At 55.3% G+C, this 23,275-nt stretch overlaps 1 protein-coding gene across 2 annotated transcripts; it reads left to right on the forward strand.

Annotated features, from left to right (window-relative positions):
- Positions 1 to 21,552, forward strand: WSCD2 (WSC domain containing 2). Of its 2 annotated transcripts, none has more exons than XM_068208587.1 (9): positions 1 to 32; positions 8,547 to 9,471; positions 12,207 to 12,321; positions 12,875 to 13,059; positions 13,857 to 13,978; positions 15,022 to 15,196; positions 15,966 to 16,130; positions 17,827 to 18,027; positions 19,970 to 21,552. In XM_068208587.1, the coding sequence occupies exons 2-9, from the start codon at positions 9,096 to 9,098 to the stop codon at positions 20,320 to 20,322; spliced, it is 1,692 nt and encodes a 563-aa protein (XP_068064688.1). In that variant the 5' UTR covers positions 1 to 32; positions 8,547 to 9,095; the 3' UTR covers positions 20,323 to 21,552. The 2 variants fall into 2 exon arrangements, with proteins under 2 accessions (XP_068064688.1, XP_068064689.1); XM_068208588.1 differs by lacking the exon at positions 1 to 32 and adding an exon at positions 709 to 863.
- The last annotated feature ends 1,723 nt before the right edge of the window (positions 21,553 to 23,275 follow it).

Here is a 23,275-nt window from a genome sequence, read left to right on the forward strand (position 1 = left end):
GCGGCGGCGGCCGGGAGCAGGGCCCGGGGACGGTGAGGAGGAGGCGGCGGGGGAGAGGAAAAAGGGCTCGGGGGAGGGGGCAGAGGAGCTGCCGGCGGAGGGAGCGCATTGAAACCGGGGCTAAGGGGAAGGGAAAAAAAGAAAAAAAAAAAAAGGAAAAAAAAAAAAGGAAAAAAAATTCCCAGATTAACAACCAAAAAATAAGAGTAGAAAACAAACAACGCCACCCCCCAGCCCCCATGCGCAAAACAAAATGTAAAGAAATAGGAGGAAAAAGGACCACGGAGCTCCGCGAGCGGGGGTCGGCAGGACCCCGGCCCGCCGGGAATTGCGCCGGGAAGCGGCGGCTGCGTGTGCGGGAAGCTGGGGGGGCACCGGGTCCCCCCCGCGGCTTTGCGGGAGTTGGTGATTCCCGCCTCATCCCGGCAGGGATTTTTCGCTGGTTTCTGCTGGTTTGGGAAGGGTTTTGCTTCGCTGAGGGAGCCAGACAGGAGAGAGCTCTCCTCATCCTCATCCTCCTTCCCAGACTTTGTGCAGGAACATCTCCACCGGGGAAATAAGGAACATAAGGGAATGTAATCCTGCCAGAAGCCTCTCCGCTGTTTATTTTCCTCTTCCCACATCCATGCTGGCAACTTCGGGGAATAATTTAACATAAAGATGAGCAGGGAGAGCAGAGGCAGTTGCAGAACGGCGTGAAGGTAACCTTGAGCTGAGCCCTATAAACCCCGGCCTCCGTGAAGGCAGGATTAAAGAAACTTTCCCGGCAATGCAGAGCTGGGAATCCCAGCCTGGCACTGGGAATTGCAGCCCTGGGGTGCCCCCACCCAGCCCTGTCCTGGCACACTGCACCTTCTCATCTGGTGAGTGCTGTATCCTTCCTTCCTCTGGGAATTTACCTGGGAGTTATCCTTCATAAAGGGCTGTCCCTTCCCTGGGCTTGGGAAAGAGCTCTCCCTTGGAATATCCAAAGCTCTTGAGCTCCAGGGGCTTCTCCAAGACAGGATTTGTTAGATTTTTAAATGTATGTTATTATATTATAGATATTATTAGCAATTATTGTGGTTTTATAAAGATTATATTACATCTATTTTATATATTATTAGCAGGTGTTATGGTTTTATATTTATTATTTTATTATGTATATTATTAGCCACTACCATGGTTTTTATATACATTATAATATAATATTCCACATATTATTATCAGTTATTAGGCCCAAGGAGAATTCCCCAGGGGGGTTTTGCTCTGTTTTTTGGGATGCCTTTCCCAAATCCTGGCGCTCAAGGACCCGAATCCAGCTGCAGCATCAGGGCTGCAGGTGCCTGGGTCCAGTGGGGCTCATCCATGTGAATGTCCCTGTCTTTTAGGGTCCTTGATGTTTGGGATCCTGGCAGATGGGGAACCCCCACCCCACAGACCCCTGGTTCCCCAAGGGGACTTGGGGATGGATTTTCTCTCCCAGGTAAAAACTCCATTCTTCTGGAGGATCTTTTCCCCGTGGAAAGCTGGGCCAAGCCTCAGCAGCTCCAGGCTCCCATCCAGAGTCACAACTCCCATGGCTGAGGCAGGATCCAGGAGTGCTCAGCACCATCCCCAGCTCAGCCCAGATCCTGGGAAAATCTCTGCTTCTCCCAACCCCCTTGGAGCACCAGGGACTCCCTGAGCAGAGCAGGCAGCTCTGGGATGGGAATTTGTCCTTCCCAATGTGTTGGCTCTCTCCAGAGCCAGGAGCTCCTCCTGGGACTGGGGAAGGAGCGTGGGACAGGAGGATCTGCCCCGTGCTGAGGGATGAGCCTGCAGCAGCCATGGGAATGGCAGATCCTTTCCAAGCCCGGCCTCCCTCTCGCTCGTGCTGCAGGATGAGGGGAAAGAAAGGAATCAGCTCTCCTGGGAAAGGAGGTTTTGAAGGAAGTGTTGCACGAAATCCTCCTTCTCACTCCATTGATGTCCGTGGGCTGTGCAAGGCATTGTCTGCTGCTGGAAAAGCTCGTTAGTTAATTGCCCCAGTGCTGCTGTAATCCCAGATTAACGAGGGCTGAGGCAAATCTCCATGGAGCAGACCTGAGTGTGGGATTTATGGGCAGATTGGATTCTGCTCTTCCCTACCTGGGGAGTCCATGGGGGCTTCATCCTGGGCTGGATGTGCTGGGTGCTCCCATGGGAAGAGCTTTCTGTGACACCCATGAGGGGTCACACTTCTCAAATCCCCCCTGACGGTGTCCATGGATCCCATCGGGATGGGATTTAGGCAGGTCCTGCTGGGTGCACCTGGATTTCCCTTGGGACAATCTCCTTTTGGTGTTTCTCATCACTTCCCACGAATCCTAGAGCCAGGACTGGGCTCTGGTACTCAAAACCTCGGCATCAAGCCCTTTGGCTGCTTCGGGGTTTGTTCCTCCTCGTTAAGCACAAGGAAAAAAACAGCAGTGTCCTGGCTTTCCCTGGAATAAGGAGCTGTCAGCTCGGGATGTGCCAGCAGCTGCGGCTCAGGAATGCTCTTCCACAGGGACAGGGACGTGCAGGTGTCCATGGATGGAGTGGCCAGAGGATTTGGGGAGGATGAGCAGTGCAGGGAGGGCCGTGCATCCCCCAGGGGTGGCTGCCAGTCCCGGCTGCCTCTGGAAAAGTCCATCCCGTGTATCCTAAACCTCCTTCTCCTCTGGATCCAGGCAGCTCCGGCTGGGGGGAGCTTTGCTGAGCCAGCAGCTGGCTGGGATCCAGCTGTGCTTCCCTGGGGAACAGCCCCGGCCTTCCTCCTGCCCCCCTCCTCCTCCTCCTCCTCCCGGCTCCGGGTGGCAGCGCATTCCCTGGATGCACATCCCGGCTCCCCAAGTCTGATTGAAAACCGTAACTGGATTTTGCAGGCTGGGCATGAAACCCCCCCGAACGTGAGACATTTAAACTCCTTAGGTTAAACCCTGTCACAGACACTCAGCGTCCTCTGAAGGAATTACATCACCTTTTCCAAGGGCTTGAGTGTCGGGAGGGTGGGAAGAAACGGGAGCGGGAGTCTGGGAGCATCCCTCGGTGTCACTGAGACCCCGCAATCCGGGGTGGCCTCTCCCAGATACCGCCGTGTGTCACCCAAAAATAGGGAATTAACGGGGAAACGGAGGTTTCTCAGCCTTGCACGCTGGGATGGGGGCTGATGCCGGCAGCAGGAATGCTCCGGGAGCGGTGCTGGAAGCCGGCAGGGATGTGGTGGGGGAAGGTTGGGATCCTGCTCCCCAGCAGGGATGTGGTGGGGGAAGGTTGGGATCCTGCTCCCCAGCACCCAAACTCAGTGACCCTGGTCCCAAAGGAGGGAGATTCCCGGTCCTTTCACAGCCCCACCCAAAATACCCCGGGCAGATGGGATAATGCTGCTGGAGAGAACTGGATCACCCGGACCCCTGGGGTTGCTGCAGATTAATTAATTAATGAAAAAGCTAACGATGCTGGGAGGGGAACACCGAGTCCCACAGCAGGATCCCCGCTGTGCCACCTCATTTCCATCACCCCACAATTCCCTGGACCCTCTCCCTGGAATCTCAGCAATCCACGGCTATTTCCTCCCCTATTTCCTTCCCTGCCTTCGGCAGTGCCGGGTGCCTTTTAAATGATTCATGACTTAAACCATTTTTCTTTATGAGCTGCTTTTCACACTTGTGAGGGGAATTCAGCCTCCAAGAACCTGGAACGAGCTTTGATGGAATTGTGGGTGGAGGAGCAGAACGTGAAGTAAAAACTCCCCATTTTCAGCTCCACTTGGGCCATTGTGGAGGAGAATATCCAAGGAAAGGAGCAGAGCCATGGAGATGGGATTACCTGGGAATTAGTGGCCTGGAGGCAGCAACATTTCTTTGCTTCTGGGGACTGGAGCAGCCTTCTCATCCCAGCTGGGATTGGTTTTGGCATTCTCTGTACTCACAGCAAATTCCCACCACCATCATGGTGATCCCACCCCGTGCCAGCCCGTGGCTGTGGGGTTTGGGTGGGGATGAGCATCCTCTGGGCAGGAATCAGCATCCCTTGGGCAGGAATCAGCATCCCTTAGATTTGCAATGCCAGGCAGCTCAACGTCATAATTAAAAATGGGGTTAAACTTCCTTAAATAACTTGATTAAACAAAATTGCCTTTCTGGGCCAGGCTGCAGGCCCTGGGCTCGTGTAGCTCTGTCCAGTTATTGGAATAAGCCAGGGTAGGATCCATCCTGATGTTCCTGGATTTATTTATAGCTCAGCCCTGGCAGAAATGGGGCTGCTGCCCTGTAGGCTCTGTCCTCTGGAGAGCACAGGGAGCACTAAGAGGAGGTTGTGCAATTAGCACGACCTCATTTCAGAGAAGCCTTTTAGAGACCTTAATCAATTAGTCTGGGGCAGCCCCAAATGGATCCTGGATCCCTCTGGATCTCAGTGCCTCATGCCCTGGGAAAGGGCTGAGGACATCAACAAATCCCCAGAATATTTCAAAATCAGTTTTTATCCATAAGCAAAAGCAGCTCCCTAATTCCAGTCCAAACTCCTCCATGGACTCCCAGCAAGGAGGAGGATTTGCAAACCCCACAAAACCCTTGGAAATCCCACACAAAAATCCACCAGCAGATGGGCAAATCCTGCCCTGGATCTTCAAATTGAACTAATAAATCCCTAATGAGAGGTTTTTCCTCTGCATCCCTTGCTGGTTTGGCCTGTGGAAGGGATTTAGTGGCTCCACAGGGAAGCCCAGGGCCTGGGAAGTGTCTCACCCTTGAGGATGAGGATCCGTTCACGGTGCAGATTCCTGGAATGAGTCTGGAAGCTGCTGAGTCAGCTGCTTTTGAGGCTTCCCCAGCAGAGAGGAGGCACAAATCTATTTCTCAGCAAAATGAAGGCAGAGAGAAGCTGAAAAAACAAACTTGGCTTTGATTTGAGGGCGACTGACAGCTCCCTGTGCCCGGCTGCCCCCTGGGAGAGGCACTGGAAGGTTCTGGATGCTCCAGGTGTGCCCTGCTGGGATGGAATAATCCTGGTTTATGTCAGCTTCATTCCCACCCATAACGGGGTTTAAATTCAGCCCCATGCATCTCATTTGCTGCTTCCTTAAAGCATGGAAAAGGGTGAAAATCCATTTCCATGGGGCTGGAAAAGAGGATGGGCAACTCCATTTGGGATCTTGGGCTGCTCAACCTCTGTCAGGCCAGCAATTCCAGGCTTTCACTGCAGGACACTCCTAGGGATGGAGGCTGAAGGGTTTGAGGGATGGCAGCACCCACGGTGCCCAGTGTCCCTGGGGGTTGAACTAGTGTCCCTGGGGGTTGGACTGGTGTCACTGGTTGGTGCTGGGGAGGATGTGGAGCTGCAGGAACTGCTCTGTGATGGAGGGACATGGGGCTTTCTGGTGGTCCCTGCACCCAAGTGGGTGGCTTTTCGTGACAGCAGGTCCAGGGACCCTCCATGCCCTGGGTACTGTGTCCCATAAGTGTTGCACCCCATGGATTAGGGTCTTTTACCCCATCCCCTGGGTCCTTCACTGCATTTCCAGGCTCGACAGAAGCATTCCAGCATTCCCAAGGGTGCCCAGTGGGGTGCAGAACCTGCTGTCCCCACGTCCGGTGGCGTGGGACCGAGGTCAGTCCCTGCGTCACAGCCCACCCGCGGGGTCACCCCATTGATGTCACCACCCCTCTGGTTTCAAGCCCTATTCTTTCCCCGTCCCTGTGATAAGAAATGTTAATGAGGGGATGAAATTGGATATTCCCCATCGCCTTCTCCTCCTAATGGAATTCTGGTGGTGGTTAATTTGCTGGTTTTAATGGGCCCATTGTTCTCCCGGGCTGGGGGAGCCACGTGAGGGTGTTTGGCCCTGCTCAGATGGGAGGTGGTGCCTGAAGACAAGTGGACCTTGGGGCTCAATAATTGCAGAGCAATTTGAAGACAAGTCCCAAATCCATAATTGATGGGCCCTTCATTCTTGCCGCTCCCGGACCTGTTCCCACCTCTCCACGTGCAGAGGGATGGATAAACCTGGATAAAGCTGGCAAATTATCAAGGATTTCCTTGGCCTGGGGACGGCTGACACCGCTCAGAGAGGTGGGTTGGGTGTGGAGTGATGCTCAGCCGGGTATCCCGGTGCTGGGGTGAGGATTTCGGCTCCTGGTGGGGTTATACTGATGCAGAGCCGGGTGTCCCATTGATGGGATGAGGATTTTGGCTCCTGGTGGGAGGGTGGTGATGGATGTAGGCAGGGAACCATTTCCCAGTCCAGGCTGGACCCACATCCTGGGAAACGCCCCCAGCTGTGCTTCGGCTCGGCGTGCCGAAGGGTCTGGGGGGGCAGGGAGGGATTCCCCAATCCTGGCACTGCCAGCCGAGGGGATTTTTCCAACACTGCAGCTCCCAGGGCTGGATCCCTCCCCTGGGATGCGAGCAGGGGGATGGATCACAGCGGGTCGTACCCGAGCGAGGGCTGGCGGATAATTCCCTGGCGGATAATTCCCTCCGTTCCCTGCTGTCCCAGCAGTTTCCCGAGCAGCCGCCGGAAGGCCAGGCTGAGGACGCTGCATTGCGCTGGCTGGGGACTGTCCCCGTTTGCTTCATTAGTTTGGATGACAAAATGTGTCACCACTGTCCCCCGGCCACGCCGCGGGCTGGGCTGGCACCGGCGCCGCCGCCGAGCGCAGCGGGATTCAGGCAGCGGGGCTGGGGGCAGGATGGCACCCCTGGGGACAGCGTGGCGGGTGACGGTGGCGATGGGGACCGGGGGTGACCGCTCCTTCACCCCAGCGCTGCTGCACGCGGGTGGATCCGTCCTTGCAACCCAGGGAGCGCTGGTGGGATGCAGGGAATGGCATTCTCGGATGGTTCCTGCATCCATCAGCTCCCGATACCCCCAGCCCCTGCTGATACTGGGAGCACTGGTGTCCGTACTGGGAGCACTGGTGGCGGCCCTCCCCGTCGCCTGTCATCCCCCGGCAGCCAGGAGCCCGGAGCCGAGCCCATTATCTGCTCCAGACAATTAGCAGAAGCATTAATGGAATATATGCAAATGCGCAGTAATTGACCTGTGACTTCGCAGTTCATGATGGAGAAGGATGAGCTCCAGATGGCTTAATGAGAGTAATTTAAGCCCCTTCTTTATATGCTGTGCCAGAGCCTGGCAGCGCCCAGCCGGGGAGTGGAGGAAGGGGGGTGACACTGGGGACACTGGGGGGCAGGGACAGCCCTGGGGACGCTCCATTTGCTCCCCAAACCACCCCGTATCCAGCTCCCATCCCAACCCCGGCAACGTGGATTTGTTCTGGATAAGGGAAAGCCAGAAAATCCTGGTCAGGGAGTGCAGGAGAGCAGCCAAACACCCCCGGGACCACCGGGCTGGGGGCTGCTCTCCCAGCATGGCCCCCCCTCCCTGGCCATGCCGAGGTGCCGCATCCTGCACATGGGAAACCCAAACCGCTGCTGCTCCGAGGTTACTCAGCCTTTACTCCAGCTGTGTTGGCTCTGAGCCGGGCTGGGGAGGGCTGGTTTGGGGTTGTGCCCTTCCACTGCTCTGCCCCAGCCTGTCCAGCCCTGAGCTTCACAAAATTCCCGTGGCAGAGCCGGAGGTATCTGAATAACCACTCTGGGAAACCAAATTAAAATATTGATGTATAATTCATGCCATATGTTCCACCAATATTTTTTATTTAATCAACTGAAGACAGATGGCAGGAACATAGAGGCCATTAAACTAATGGCACTTTGTCTTTCCATTTATTTCCGTCTCCTTTCCTAAAATAAGACGAGACCGTGACAGGCAGCACACCCCGGGCACTGGGATGTGTCAGCAGGGGCATTTCCCACGTGGCATTTTCCCAGGAAGGGCTGGAGCAAATCTTCCATAGCTGGGAGGGTTGGAAAGAGAGAAATCCAGCTGGATTTCTAGGGAAATCCAGCCTGGGGGGGCTGGAGGGGACTGTCCCATCTCTGCCCTTCCCGTGCCAAGAGCCACCAGGGATGGTCCTGGTGTTCCTGTTCCTGGGACAATACCCTCCTGGTGGCAGGGTGGGAATGGGAATGCTCCTGGCTGGAGGTAGAGGATGTCATGGCAATCTCCTGTCCCTGGGGACATGAGGAACTGGAGGGACACGACCCAGGGATGTCGTGCTCCTGACCCTGTGGGATGCTGGAATAGCCACTGGCAGCACCCCACTGCTCATGCATGGATTTCACTTGGGATCTGCTGCTGCAGAGATGTTTGGATCTAGGGGTGCAACGTGTCCATGCAGAGTGTGTGTGTACAGCTCATCCTCCTGGGGGTGAAATTGGGTGAAACTGGAAATTTTCCACATCCCAGAGCCATCCTGGAGCACCTCTCCTGCACAACGAGGCAGAGACGTGCAGGCTCTGGGATTTGGGCTCACCCCACCAGCATCGCTCCCACTGCACTCAGTTACCCACCTGGGAGAGGTGGAACTGCCCCCCTTCCAGGGCTGGAAGGCGATGGAGACAGCGGGTGGCCTTCCTCAGCCCCTGGAGGGACAGGGCCACCACCCTACCGTGTCCTGGGACGCTTTCCCGAGTGTGCCCCTCTCTTTGACTTGCAGGTGGAGATTTCTTGCCCTGGGAGTGAGCTGAAAGGGGTTTCCTTTCACAAAGGGTCCCAGGCAGCATTCCAGGCTCCAGGCGCGTCCAGGCACCTTCCATTCTTTGTCTGAAAGAGCAGCGGTGCCGTTCCCATTCGAGCGATGCCTGACGGAGCCGGTGCCGCCGGGAGCGAGGAGCTGCGGCAGCTGATCGGCTTTCAAATCACCTTCAAACACCGATTTCCTTAACATGATCCCTCCATCAGCGCGGTCCCCGGGGCACAGCCGGGGGACTTTGCCGGCAGGAGAATAAACCGGGGCTGGAGGTGGCAGCCAGCGCTGGAACACCCCGGCCACGACGCGGGGACTCAAAATCCACCTTCCCCAGCACTCCTGGACTTTTTAGGGTCGGGCAACAACTTTGTACGACCTCGCCCTGCAGCCCTCACCCCATTTGCTGGCCGGGATTCACCTCCAATCCAGGCGGGATAATCCCCTCCTCGGAGCATCCCTGGAGCCGCAGAGCAGCTTCCCCGCGGCGCCGGCTGCCGGGGAAGGGATGAAGACGCTATGGCCAAGCTTTTGCTAAAACTCCAGCGGTATTTTCGGCGCAAACCCGTGCGTTTCTTCACTCTGCTGGCTCTCTACCTGGCGGCCGGCAGCTTGGTTTTCCTGCATTCCGGCTTTTCCGGGGAGCCCACGGTGCCGGGGAGCCCGCGCAGCCCCGCGGCCGCCGAGGAGCCGGGGCTGCCCTACCTGGGGGTGATGCAGCTCAGCCGCGGCTTCAAGGCGGCAGCGACGATGCCGGCGGGGGGCCGACGGCACGGTCCCTGGTTCAAAAGCACCTCCAAGGAGCCGTCGGACAGGGGAAAATCCCGGGATAACGGCGGCCCCCGGAGCCGTGCGCTCAGGGGCAGGAGCGGCCGCGAGAAGGAGGAGGACAGAGGTGAGTGCTGTCCCAAGGATAGGGGGATCCCTCCTTTTGCCACTCCCAGGGGGACATCACGAGTTGGGGCCGTAGTGTCTGAGCTATTTTGGGTTGTGCATCCCTGACAGGACCAGACCCCCCCAGGAAATGTGTATTTGTTTATTTATTTATAAACCACGTGCACACGCTGCCAGAGCACCGAGGTTTTCTTGCTGCATCCCACGGGAATGCTCTGGGGAGCAGCACCCTACTCTGGGGAACATCAGTCCAGAGAATATTTCCAGAAGGATCTTCTCCCTCCTTCCCTCTTTCCTCTCCTCTCTCCCCAAGTGCCAATAATGTGCTTTTATTTTTCAGTCTTCACTCTTTCTCCCTGGTGCATCTCCGAGCTCCGAGTCCCCCTTGCTGTTACAGGCAATTTTGGGGGTGGCAGCTGGGGGGGATGCTGTGCCCCATCTTCCTCCCACCCTTTGGCTATGTCAGGGGCAAAATTCAGTTTTCATTCTGTTGGCTTGAATCAACACAAAATCCAGGTTTGTGTGGGTGTTGTGTCGAGGCAGGGGCTAGCTGTGATTCCCGTGGAAGTGCAGACAGACCTGGGCTGTGGCCTCTGGATCCAGGAGATCCCTGCCTGGCTGGGGGCTTGTCAAGAGGGTCCATTATTAATGACCAAGGATAAGAAAATGGAATAATTCCCATTGATTTTTTAAATGGCATTTATTTATCCTGAAGGCAGCCAGAACTGTGCATTCTGTGGGATTTGGGTGGCTGGACTCCAGCAGGAACCCCCAAACCACGGCACACTGGGGCTTTCCCAGGGGTCCAGGCTTGATCCCCCCAACCTGGGCTGCTCCCAGGGCATGGAGGGCTCCTCCTCCTCCTCCTCCAGTAGGATGTGGTTGTGCTCATTCCAGGAATGATGCATGGTCCAGACATGGAAGCCAAAGGAAAAGTGGTGCTTACGGGATTTTGTCCTGCTAAAAGGAGCTGAAGAGGTTCCCCCATTGTGACCCTGCTCTGAGGGGTCTCTGAGGTGTTTTGGTGGCCACGACTCTCCAATAATGCAAATTAACTTCAGTGCAGCCTCAGCAGATGGTCCCTGAGCCCAGGCTGTCTGTCCCTATAAAGACCCCAAGCAGTGCCCGTGTCCCGGGCCATATGTCCCGTGTGCTCCAAGATTAACCTCATCAGCACTGCCAGCAGGGATGGGCTGCTGGGCTTGGCCTTCGTGGCTTTATCTGCTCCCAGGTGCTCTGGGAATATCGTTTTCCCCTTGGAGCATCTTGGCAGCTCCTGAGTGGGATGGCGTGGAGAAATTCAGCAGCTTGAGAAATCCCACGTGCCCAGTGTTCCTGGTGTGGTTGGTGGAGCTCCCCCTCACTTCCCTGCTCCTCTGGAGCACTGGGATATCTGGCACGAACAGGTGGATTTAATGCTGTTGGTAATTAAGTGGGGACAGCTTAACGAGGTGGCTGCGGAGGCTCTGCCACGTGAAATCATTCCAGAGGGAATATTGCTCCAAAAATCAGCTCTGGTTCAGAGCGTGATGTGCAGCTCCTTCTTCCTCCTCTTCCTCCTCCTCCCTCTCCTGGCAGTGTCAGGTGAAGGTGTGGGTGGAGAACAGCCCTGTCTGCCAGGGAATGGTCTCATCCCCATGGGAATGCAAATCCTGGTGGGAAGGGGCATCTCTGCCTCCAGCCAGGGAGGATTTTTAGGCGGTGAAGCCAAGGGAAGCAGGAACAGACCCCAGCCCTCAGACACATCCATCTCTGGTGCCTTCCTGGACAAGTCCAGCCATTCCCACCTGTGATACACAAACAAGAAATTCCATGAGGATGGAGGGACCAACCACCCCAGGTAGAGAGCTGGAGCCATCCCTATATCCCCAGCTCTGGAAAAAATGGGATGCTTGGGGAATTTAATGACAATCACTGGGTGGATGTGTGTGAATGCTCACAGCTGTGTTTCCAACAGGCTCCAAAATTCCTCCTGGAGAGGTCCACCTCTCCCTGCAAACTGCCAGTCCCACCCTCCCCCCTCTCTTGTGTCCTCGTCTGTCCCTAATTATTCCGGCTGGCTTCCCAATAAGTGGCAGCACGCATATGTCAGGAGCATTGGATTGAAGGTAATGCACATCAGTCACCTGCTCCGTGCAAGTGTCTGGAGCCATCCCACACCCGCTGGAATCCTCTGACCTGCCAGGACCTGCTCATCCCTGTGGGAATGCTGTGTGGAGTAACTGGGAGTTATGGTGGTTGAAGTTCTCTGGCACATTTCTCTCCATCCTCCTCCTCTTCAGCCTCCAGGCTGGCTTGGGAAGGTGGCTCCAGCACTGGTGGGGTCTGTGCTGTGCTGGGATGATTGGGAATGAGGGGGTCTGTGCTTGGGGCACACCATGGATGGGGTGAGCTGGGTCAGGGACCCCAGGGAGGTGTGAAAAGCAGGGAGGAGGTGAGAAATGTTATCCCAGAGTGTGGCTTGGAATTGGAGTGGCACAGTGAAAGAAATTCCTTCCTGTGAGGGTGGGGAGGCCCTGGCACGGGGTGACCAGAGAAGCTGTGGCTGGAAGTGTCCAAGGCCAGGTTGGACAGGGCTTGGAGCAACGTGGGATAGTGGAAGGTGTCCCTGCCTGGTCTGGACCCAGAGTTTCCAAAGCAAACAAAAACAGGGAATGCTGCTGCACATCCCTATTTAGGGGAAAATCAAGAGGGGTGGGGTCAGTGGGTTGTGACCTGTCCCCTCTCTGTCCCCAGCCCGGTACATCGGCTGCTACGAGGACAACACCCGGCAGAGGACCCTGCGCGGGATGTCCTTCTTCGACTACAAGAAGATGACGGTGTTCCGTTGCCAGGACAACTGTGCCGAGCGGTAGGGACGGTGCCAGGGGCTCCATGAATCCTGGCACACTCCATCAATCCCTGCACACCAGCTCCATCAATCCTTCTCATGAAACCCTGCACACTGTTGCTCTCAATCCCTGCACACCAGCTCCATCAATCCTTTCCCACCATCTCCATGAATCCCCGTGCACTGGCTCCATCAATCCTTTCCCACAGGATGGGATGGGATGAAATGGAATCCAATTATATGATATTATATGATAGGAAAATAGGGAAGGGTAGGAGATAGGATGGAATGGAGTGGAGTGGAGTAATAGGATAGAACAAACTAGAAAAGAATAAGGATAGGATAGGAAAGAATTGCAGATTGGGATGGAATAATGGAAAGGAAAGGATGGGATAGGGTAGGATGGGATAGGATAGGATCTTTTCAGTTGGAAGTGCCCTACAAGGATCATTAGCCCAAAAACAAATCCCTGGGATGCACTGTTGATCCCAGCACTGGTCATAGGCAGGAACGCTCCTTCCAACCCCCCTGGAGCCGGGGGGGATGTGCTGAGATCCCGTCTCCCTCTCGGCAGGGGGTACCTGTACGCGGGGCTGGAATTCGGGGCCGAGTGCTACTGCGGGCACAAGATCCAGGCGTCCAACGCCAGTGAATCCGAGTGCAACATGGAATGCAAGGGAGAGCGGAGCAACACCTGCGGCGGGATCAACCGGCTCTCCATCTACCGCCTGGAGCTGGCCCAGGAATCCGCCCGCAGGTGTAAGTTGGAGGCTGATCCCAGCTCAGCCCTGGAATGGGGGGACTTCTCTTGGTGCTGGAGGGCTGATCCTGGCATTCCCGAGCCAGGTCATGGCTCCATGGAGGTTCTTGGAGAGCGGTTCTTGAGTCTGGGGTAGTTTTGCTCCTACAAACATCAGGAATCTCCTTGTGGGGAATGCTGCTGGCTGGGGATGGGTGGAATGAGGAGCCCCAAGGACTGCTGCTGGAATTCAAGGAATTTTGGGAGACTTTGTGTGGAGATTTCTTTCCCCGTGGCCAAACAGGACCATCAGTGTCTCCTGTGTGTGCCGCAGGATGAAGGATGTGTGGGAATTCCAGACAGAGCTGAGGGTGCTCCCTCGTTTGGCTCCCAATTAAGCAGCTCTATAATTACTCACATTCCCTGCTTACCTTTCCTCATATCCAGGGAATGGGAAAGGGGATGGCAACAACCAGGAATGCACAGGAGCTGAGGGTACCAAGGACCAGGGATGGGATTCCAGACCTGACCAAACCTGGCCCTGCTCTCTTCCCTGGCTCTGCCCCTGCTCCATCCCTGGGATCACAGAGCTGATAAAAACAGCCAAGAAGAAAAAAATATCCCTGACTTTTCTGCTGGGGTTTTGCTCTGATTTTGCTCCATCAGCAGCCAGACAAGCGTCATCCAATGTGGCTGCACTGCTGGAGGGGCCAGGAGCCACTGGAGCAGTCGGGAATGCCGTGTCACACGGAGTGGCAGCAGTGTCATTTTTGGAGTGTCACTGGGGCCTCTCTCTCTCTCTCTCTCCCCCCACCAGATGGAAGCGCGATTTTCCGGGGATGCTTCCGCCGGCCGGAAAACGTCTCCATCGCCCTGCCCGCCAGCCAGCTTATGCTCAACATGTCTGTGGATAAATGTGTGGATTTCTGCACAGAGAAGGTACTGGGATAAACTTCTCTTCTTCATCTTTGTTTCCATCATCATCATCACACTGGGAGATCTGAACCCAGTTTAGGGACATAATTTTTGTGTATCCAAAAAAGGGATAAATGGATTTGTGTCCCTGCCACGGGAGGGAGATGGAGCCAGCAGCAGCCCTGGGAAAGTTTGGGAAGAAGCATCCCAGAATTAGAGTTTAGGTTGGAAGGGATATTTAAAGGAGCCCCATGGGGTCCTGTTCTGGTCCAGGGGTCTCATCCTGGGGCACGGTGCCTCCGAGCTGGGAGGGGAAAGGTTGGCAGTGGGAACTGATGGAGGGTGGATGCTGGAGTGAGGTGTAAGGAAGCTGGAAGTGGTCTGGAATGATCCTTGAAATAGGTTGGAAGGATGCTGGAAATGAGGCAGAAGACGCTGGAGTTGGAAGGATGCTGAAAAGGGCTGGAAGGAGGCTGGAATGGGATGGGAATGGGCTAGAACAATATTAGAATTGTCTGGAAGGATGCTGGAATTGGAAGAATGGTGGAATGGTCTGGAAGAATGCTGGGAATGGGCTGGAAGGATGCTAGAAATAAGGTGTAAAGATGCTGGAGTTGGAAGGATGTAGGGGTGGTCTGGAATGGTGCTGGAAATAGAAGTATGCTGTAATGTTCTGGAATGATGCTGGAATGGTCTAGAATGATGCTGGGATTGGAAGGATGCTGGAAATGTTCTGGAATGATGCTGGAATTGGAAGGATGCTGGAAATGGTCTGGAATGATGCTGGAAATTGTCTGAAATGATGCTGGAATGGTCTAGAATGATACTGGGATTGGAAGGATGCTGGAAATGGTCTAGAAGGATGCTGGAAAGGTCTGGAAGGATGCTGGAATGATCAGGAATGATGCTGGAATTGGAAGGATGCTGGAACGGTCTGGAATGATGTTGGAATTGGAAGGCTGTTACAAACCACCCCGTGCTGCCCAGCGAGGGCGGGTGTGGGGGGCGAAGGCTCTGCCCCGGTGGGGGGGTGGTGCCAGCGCCATTCCCTCTGGCTATCCCTGCAGGAATTCCCGCTGGCAGCGCTGGCGGGCACCACGTGCCGCTGCGGCTTTCCCAGCACACTGTTCCCGCTGCACGAGCGCGAGGACGAGCAGCTCTGCGCGCACAAATGCGCCGCCGAGGAGTTCGAGAGCTGCGGCTCCGCCGAGTTCCTGCTGGTCTACCAGACACAAGTGCAGGGTGAGCTTTTCCCGACCTCTCCCCCAAAAAATGCCAGCAGGGAGTGTGAGCATCCCGTTAAAAATGAGTGGGTTTTAATTCCCTGGGAAATCGGCGCTACCCTGGTGAGCTGTGGCTGCTGCCTGACTCAGCGGCAGGGCACAGCATATTCCGTCTGCTTCTGGCAAGATTCCTCCTTCCCAGGGCTTCTCCCACCTCTCTGTGATCCCATGGGAGTCTGCTATCCAGAGGGGACAAGCTCCAGGGAAAACGGTGCGGTGGAAAAAGGCTGTGATCAGGCAGAACATTCCCGAGAGCAGTGGGAGCAGGGAGCCAGGGAAGCACTGGGAGAAAGGAAAACTGTTCCTGGGAGAGGAAAGGGCTGAAGGGAGCAAATGAGGACCCAAATTCGAGTGGTTTGGGGTCAGTCTTGTCACAATCCTTTGGTGCCTGGAGCTGTGCTGGAAATGCTGTTCATTGATTCATCAAAAAAGCAGGAGCGTTGCTTGGCATAGGAATCCCTGTTAGTCACTCTTCCCTAAGCACGCAGCTGGGAATGACAGAGAACTCTTTGGAATAGTCCTCTTAGGACTTTTTGGGTGTTTAGGACTCTTTGAGGTGTCCAGATCCCTTTGGGATGTCCTTCTAAGTCTTAGGCAGGGCACTTTTCCCTGCCCAGCCATCTCCTCACCCCTTCCCCAGAATTTTCCTGGCAGAGGCAGCGTTTCCTCAGACATCCCAGTGGGGAAAGCAGGTTTCCACGACACATTTCTGATGTGTCTCCCTGCAGACAACCGCTGCATGGACAGGAGGTTCCTGCCCAGCCGTGCCAAGCAGTTGGTGGCCCTGGCCAGCTTTCCTGGAGCTGGGAACACCTGGGCCAGGCACCTGATCGAGTTGGCCACCGGCTTCTACACCGGCAGCTACTACTTTGATGGCTCCCTCTACAACAAAGGTGAGGGGACGGACGTCCTGGGGTGCCACCCCAGCTGGGGACAGCCCTGGTGACATCCCAGTGGCTGCGGAAAGGGCGGAGCAGAGATGGGTGTGACTGCTGCTGCTCCGTGGGGTGGTTTGGGCTGGAGTGTCCTGGCGAGAGAATTCCTCCCTGGGAGGGTGGGGAAGTCGTGGCAGGCATTGCCCAGAGAAGCTGTGGCTGCTCCATCCCTGTGAGTGTCCAGGGCCAGGCTGGACAGGGCTTGCAGCAGCCTGGGATAGAGGAAAGTGTCCCTTTCCAGGAGGTTTGGAATGAGATGAGCTGTAAGATGCCCTCCAACCCAAAGCATTTTGAGATTCTGGTTCTAATAACCCACCCCAGCTCCCCCAGTTCAGAATCACTCCCAACAGTTTTATCTGGAGACCTTGAAGGTTTCTCCTGTTATTCCTTCACTTTTTTGTGGCTTTGAGAGGAAATTCTCTGTTCCTCCTCAGCTGTGGTGGAGTTGGGGTGTGTATCTGTGCCATGTGGTTGGTGGGGTCTGTACCCAGGCTATTCCCTAAATCCTCATTTTCCCGACACCCCAGGCAGCACATTCCTTCCCAATTCCTGCCAAATCCAGCCTCGCAGAGAGGGAGATGCTCAGTGAGGGAGCACTGCCCCAGCCCCCAGGGTGCAGCAGCATCCCAGGGAAGGGAGCAGCAGTGGGAAAAGCCTTGGCTGGGTTTTGCTGAGCCACACGAGCGTGGGATCCGTGCTCATTCCCTGTTGGAGGGGCTAGGAGGTATCCAGGCAACCGGCAGATTTATCCACTGCCGAGAGCCAATTACACCCCTCTAATTGATGGAATAGAACTCCTGCCAGCTTATCCCCCACTCCAGGTGCATGTCAGGGGCTGGGATTGATGCTGGCTCAGCCCCATGCTCAGTGCAGGGTCTCCTCTCTGGACCCCCCCCCTTATGGCATCACCCCCACCTTGGGCTGATCCACTGCCCCACAGGCACAAGGATTTCCCTTTCTTTATTACTGGGAGAGTTTCAGCTGTGCTCAGGGAGGTTATAGCCATAAAATCTGCCCTTGACCCCTCAAAACAGGCACAAGAGCCAAGTGTGGCCAGGGAGATGTCACTCTGAGGGGCCCCTGTGCCTGTGAGCCACCCACTCATCAATTTTATGAGACTCATAATATGGGAAAATAAATTATTTCCATCTGGGAGAGGGATGCAAGTCCTCCTTCACGCCCCAGCTGCTTTCATCATCCAACTGGATTTTGCAACCTGATATCCCTGTGATGTTCCCTTTAATGGAACTGTGGAATCCTTTGGGTTGGAAAAGTCCCCTGAGACCGAATCCCACTGCTCCCCCAGCACTGCCAAGGCCACCACGTCCCCAAGTGCCACATCCACACGGCTTTTAAATCCCTCCAGGAGTGGGAACTCCATCAGTGCCCTGGGCAGCTGTGCCAGGGATTGAGCACCTTTTGGGTGAGATATTTTCCCTTATATCCCATCTAAACCTCCCCAGCACTGCCTGAGGCCATTTCCTTTAATCCTGTCTGGTTTCCCCTGGGAGCACAGCCCGACTCCCCCCGGCTGTCCCCTCCTGTCAGGGGTTTGTGCAGAGCCAGAAGGTCCCACCTGAGCCTCCTTTTCCCCAGGCTGAGCCCCTTTCCCAGCTCCCTGTTAGCCCCATTAATCCCAGCTCTGTCCGGGCAGGATTCAAGGGCGAGCGGGACCACTGGAGGAGTGGGAGGACCATTTGCATCAAGACCCATGAGAGTGGGCAGAAGGAGATCGAGTCCTTCGACTCGGCCATCCTGCTCATCCGCAACCCCTACAAGGCCCTGATGGCCGAGTTCAACCGCAAGTACGGGGGACACATCGGCTTCGCCGCCCACGCCCACTGGAAGGGCAAAGGTAGGGAGGGATTCCTCTGGGAGAGCTCCAGCCCTGCTGCCGGAGCTGGGAATTGGTTGGGAAAGCCCAGCAGAGCTGGAGCTGGGTGTCCATGAGGGGATCTTGGGCTGTGCCACCACTTTGGAGCCATCTCTTGGTGTGACCATGGATGGTCATGGGTTCCTGTGTTGGGTGGGACAAGATGGGAAGGGGTGGAACAGGACAGCAGGACCTGGCTGGCCCAGGCAAGGATGGGCATCTCCTGTCCCCAGTGTGAGCACAGGGAGTGGTGGCAGTCCCCAGCCCATCCCTGTGGTATCCAGGTGTTATTTCCATGTGTCCAGCTGCTCCCCAGCCACCACCTTTCCCACGCACAGGCGTGTGCCAGAGGCTGCTTAATTACAGCAATTTCCAAATTGCTGTTGTGGGATTGACTTCATTGGAAAGAGTTAAAATGTTTAGCTTGATTGAACATCTGCTACCCTTAATTCTGAGTTTATTTAAGGGGAGCTTTGGCTGCTGTGGCTGGGATGTGCCTGGATTTCGTTATCTCCATGTGCTCACACTGCTGGGCACAGCCCAGCCCTGCTCTCCCCATCCCATAAAACCAGAGGGGTGTGGTGTCCCCCACTTCCTCAGCCTTGTGTCCCTGGGCTGGCACTGTCCCCACTGTGGTGGCATAGGAGCCTCTTGGTTGATTTTTTCCCCATCCATCTGTGGATGGAGCCAGGATTGGTATCCCAGCACCACAGGGAGCCTCCTGAGCCTTCCCAATCCCAACCCCCTCCCCAGCCTGTCCCAGGCCTCGTGCCTCCGAGGGGAGGGAGATCCAGAGGGGACCATGCCAGCCCAGTCTTGTTTGGATGCACTTCAAACTCATCACCAAATTCTTTCCAGAGGATGTGTAGAGTAATTAGCCGATGGGTTAATTGTCAGGTTAATTAACCACTGCTGGGAAAGATGGAGATTTTCCATTGCATGGTTGGTGACTCCATTCCCAGCTGGAGAGACCCCTGAACATGGAGCATGAGGGTCCCATTCCTGGCCTTCATGGCAGCCCAGCTCTCCAAATTATTTTCTTCTCCCAAGAATTAATTTTGGGGCAAATTTGGGGAAAATATCCCCAGGCCCTCTCCAGCCTCACCTCCAGTTCTGAGGGGGTGTTTTGCCATTTCCCTCAGCCCATTCCCAGCCCTGCAGAGGCCAAACCCCTGTTTGGTTCCGTGGCATTAATTTTACGACGTCCCTGGAGCGGCTCCAAAGCAAAGTTTTATGTGCTGTGATTACACAAGGTGAATTGTCCTGGATCTGTTTAATGGAACACATCCTGTGGTTAACGATTCCCTGGGGAGTTAAACCCAGTCCAGCTGTTAATCAGGCCTTGGTTTTGTGGGGAGGACACGAGGAAGAGGGAGATGCCTGGAGCTTTAATGCGGCACTGCCAGGAGAGATGCGGCTGATTATCGGTGTTTCATCATCCCTCTCGCCACCTGATTTGAATAGCAGGATCAATTAGCCAGAAGGTTAATTGAGATGTTCCAACAGGGATGGGAGAGGACACAGGGAACATCCACACACATCTGTTGGAACTCTGGATGCTGAGAATTTTAAACTTTCTGTGCTGAAAGGCACAGACCCACAAGAGAATGCTGCATTTGACCTGAGGCTGTAGAGAAAGCTTCCAAAACTGATTATTAGCACTGGGATTATGGGTGTGCAGTTGGTTAGGAGCGTGTGATCTCTCAGGGTGAAAAAACTTAGATTTGGGGTTTTAGTATATGGTGATATATGGGAGCCAAGATGGAGAATTTTGAGTGTAGGTTAGATGTCTTTTTTGGACCTCCTTCTTCACGAATCTGTGCAGTTTTTTTGCACCTCCTTCTTCACGAATCTGCGCAGTTTTCTGTAATTGGGTGAAATTCCAACACACACCCTCTGCTCCCCTTTTTTTTTTTTTCCCCAGAGTGGCCCGAGTTTGTGGCTAACTACGCTCCGTGGTGGGCAACCCACACGCTGGACTGGCTGCGCTACGGGAAGAAGGTGCTGGTGGTGCACTTTGAGGACCTCAAGCGGGACCTGTTCGTGCAGCTGCAGAGGATGGTGGCACTGCTGGGCGTCACGGCCTGCGAGGACAGGCTGCTGTGCGTGGAGGGACAGAAGGACGGCAACTTCAAGCGCTCGGGCCTGAGGAAACTGGAGTACGACCCCTACACCCCCGAGATGAGGAAGGTGATCAGCGGCTATATCCGAACCGTGGACGCGGCTCTGAAGCTCCGCAACCTCTCGGGGGTCCCCGAGGATTATTACCCCAGATGATGGTGACCACGGCGGGGGGACCGTGGCCAGGGGTGGCTCGGTCCTCCCAGATTCTGCCTAATTCCACCCAGTGGGTGGCTCCTCTTTTAACCCTCCATCTGCTGCTGTAGCTGTTGGTCACTCCCTGCATGAGCCGCCACAGGTCCCCAGCCACCGCTGAGCGTTTTTTTTGGCCAGCCTGGGGACACGGGTGCCTTCCCTGCCCTGGGGTCTCTGCTCCTGTTTTGGCTGCCCCAGCCCTCCTGGGAAGTGCAATGGGATCTTTGTGTCCCCTCAGGCTCTCCTGGGAACATCGAGCTGCTCAGGCCACGCCTGATGCACCCGGAGCTGAGCTCCCCGGGGTGGGTGTCCCCAAAATCCCAGCCCTGGAAGGATTCCACTTGTCCTTGGATGGAATCTTCAGCCTTTCCAAGGGAGGATGGACCAAGGGCGTGGCACCGTGTGGGCAATGCTCCCGTGGATCCTGCCTGAGGTTATGGGATTGCAAGGCCGTGCTGTGCAATGTCCCCAGATGTGGTGGCTGTGGCTCCTTGAGAATTCCCTGGAATTCCCCAGCCACAGCACCAGGCAAAGTTGCTGCTCCAGCCCATTGTGAGGGCCCATGACCCCCACCAGTGTGGCTACAGGTGGAAGCTCGCCTTCCCTGTGGATGCAGCTCCAGAGGGGGACGTGTTCCCTGGACAGAGGAGCTGCTGGGACCCACGAGCTCATCCAGGCCTCGTTTCAGAGCCCACAAGCCAGACCAGCCCCTCAGGAGCATTTCTGGGGAGCCAGGAGCAGTTTGGGGGACCAGGAGCAGGGTCCACACTGCAACCCAGCTGCACCCAACCCCTGTGGGGAGCAAACCCTGGGGCTGAGCTTTGGGCTGTCCCAAAGCTGAACCAAAGGATCCCACACACCGGGAATGTGCCGATTTCCGGGCTGGCTTTGTGCACAGCTGCATGTGGTCCCTGGCTGTCCCCTCATCCCACGCCACCCTCCCCATCCTGGCTTTGTCCCAAACGAGCTCCCCAAAGCTCCCAACCCGCAAGGCCCCCTTGGATGTAGGTGCGAAAGCCATATATTGTACTTTTCTAGAGTTAGAGATTCACCAGTTGGCTTTTAACTCTTGATCCTGATATAAATGCAGGCATAGGTCGAATGCAGAGACCCTGCTTGGTCTCTATTCCAAGACAGAAGAAAACTCCCTGGAGCAAAAAGAAGAATTTCAATAAAAATCTATTTTTCTAACGTGTGTGTGGAGCAGAGCTGGGCTGGGGGGCTCCCGCTCCTTGTTTTTTTGAAGGTGGTGGGGGATTGTGTTCAGAGGGAGCAGATGCCCCATTTTTAACTCTTCCCTTGACAAACAGCTGGAGGTTTTTTTGGGATTCATGTCAGTGGGATTGGAGCTGAGCCCACACTCCTTTGCCCATGGCAGCCCCAGGGTGGTCTGTCAGTCAGAACAAACCGTCAGGGTAACCCAGCAATTAAAGGAGAGGTTCTGTTGCTGCTCTGCCTCCCTGGGTGTTTGTGGGGCCGCCTGAGCACCCCCTACCCATCCCAGACCAGAGCTGTGGGAGCAAAGGGAGAGCAGCTCCTTTCCCCTTTAGTCCCATTAATCCATTTCTGTATTTAAACCCATTAACAGGTATTTAAATCCCATTAATGCCATTTCTGTGTTGACAACGCAACCAAAGCAGCTCCTTTTTGGGAGCTTCAGTACCTGGAGAGTGTCCTTACAGACAGATTTAATGGGATGCGTGGTAGGAAGGGGGAGATTCACTGCAGGATTTATTCCTGACCTTCCTCGGCACCAGAGCGAGAGCTGGGTGCAATTTATCCCTTATTTCTAATCTGGAGTTGGTGAAATTTCCTTTTTTTTTTTTTTTTTTTTTAAAGCAGGCATGAAGCCTCACCTCGGCCTTGATTTGTTCTGACAGGCCCCGGCCGCCAGAGGGGCAGCGCTCCCTCCCGCCCCTCGGAAGTAATTAACCCCTCAAAGCCAATTAATCGCCGAGATAAAACAATTAAGGGATGACATCGCGTGCGGCGCTCGGGGCCTGGGCTGCAGCTTGGGAGGAGGGAGGGGAGGGTGGGGAGGGGACCCCACATCTGCACCTCTGCCTCCACCAACCCCTTCCCACAAAAAAAAAACCTGGGAATCTCCCCAGCCTCTAGCAGTATCAATTTACATCTTCTCTTCTATTTTTCTCTGCTTTTTTATTGCACCACAATCGCTTTTTTTTTTTTTTTTTTAACACATTTAAATTGCACCGAAATGGAGCAGTTGGAAGATATTGTGTCAGGGCGTGCTGAACATCTGGCTGCACCTCTGGATTCTGGGATCCCCCTTCCCCTCATCCCACTGACATGGGAGCAGCTTCCCCTTCCTGGAGCTTCGTACTCTGATTTTTTATTTATTTATTCAACACTGGGCTATGTTTTAACTGGCACGTAAGGACAAAATTCCTATTCCCCCTGCAAAAAGGAGCCAACCACCCTTCCCGCATCTTTTTCCTGGGGAAAGCTCTTGACATTTAATAGCCCGCCCGGCTGCCTGGGGGAGGCAGCACTCAGCTTTTCCACGAGGATTTGAAAAGCTGGGAATCTTTCCGCTTGACTCAGCCTGAGCATCCCTGGGTGGGCACAGCCCGCCCTGCCCTGCCGTGGGGCTGGAGGGACCGTGACCCCCCCACCCCCCACCTCCTTCCTGGATTCCTGCTGGAAAAATCATCTATTTTTGGCAGTTTCGCATCCCCGGGAGCGTTTTCCTGCCTCCCGGTCCTGCTGCAGCGTTCCTCCCTCCAGGGCTGCATGGGTTTCTCAGCTGTTGCCGTGGCAACGGCGTCTGCACCAAAAACTCCCGCATTTCCCCCAATTCCGGCTGGGTTTTGTGCTCCCTGGACGCTGTGATGTTGGAGGTGATGCCGAGTGTGGCTCAGGTCTGGGATCCCTTCCTGGCAAAGGGAGTGGA

The sequence above is a fragment of the Anomalospiza imberbis genome, chromosome 18, assembly GCF_031753505.1.
Source record: "Anomalospiza imberbis isolate Cuckoo-Finch-1a 21T00152 chromosome 18, ASM3175350v1, whole genome shotgun sequence".
In the NCBI taxonomy this organism is placed as follows: domain Eukaryota; kingdom Metazoa; phylum Chordata; class Aves; order Passeriformes; family Viduidae; genus Anomalospiza; species Anomalospiza imberbis.

Excerpts from the sequence above, each read along its gene's own strand:
- WSCD2 (XM_068208587.1), top strand. The coding sequence starts at position 9,096 with ATGGCCAAGCTTTTGCTAAAACTCCAGCGGTATTTTCGGCGCAAACCC. Across the intron at positions 13,979-15,021 it reads TGGATTTCTGCACAGAGAAG|GAATTCCCGCTGGCAGCGCT; the intron begins GTACTGGGATAA and ends CTATCCCTGCAG. Across the intron at positions 16,131-17,826 it reads TGGCTCCCTCTACAACAAAG|GATTCAAGGGCGAGCGGGAC; the intron begins GTGAGGGGACGG and ends CTGTCCGGGCAG.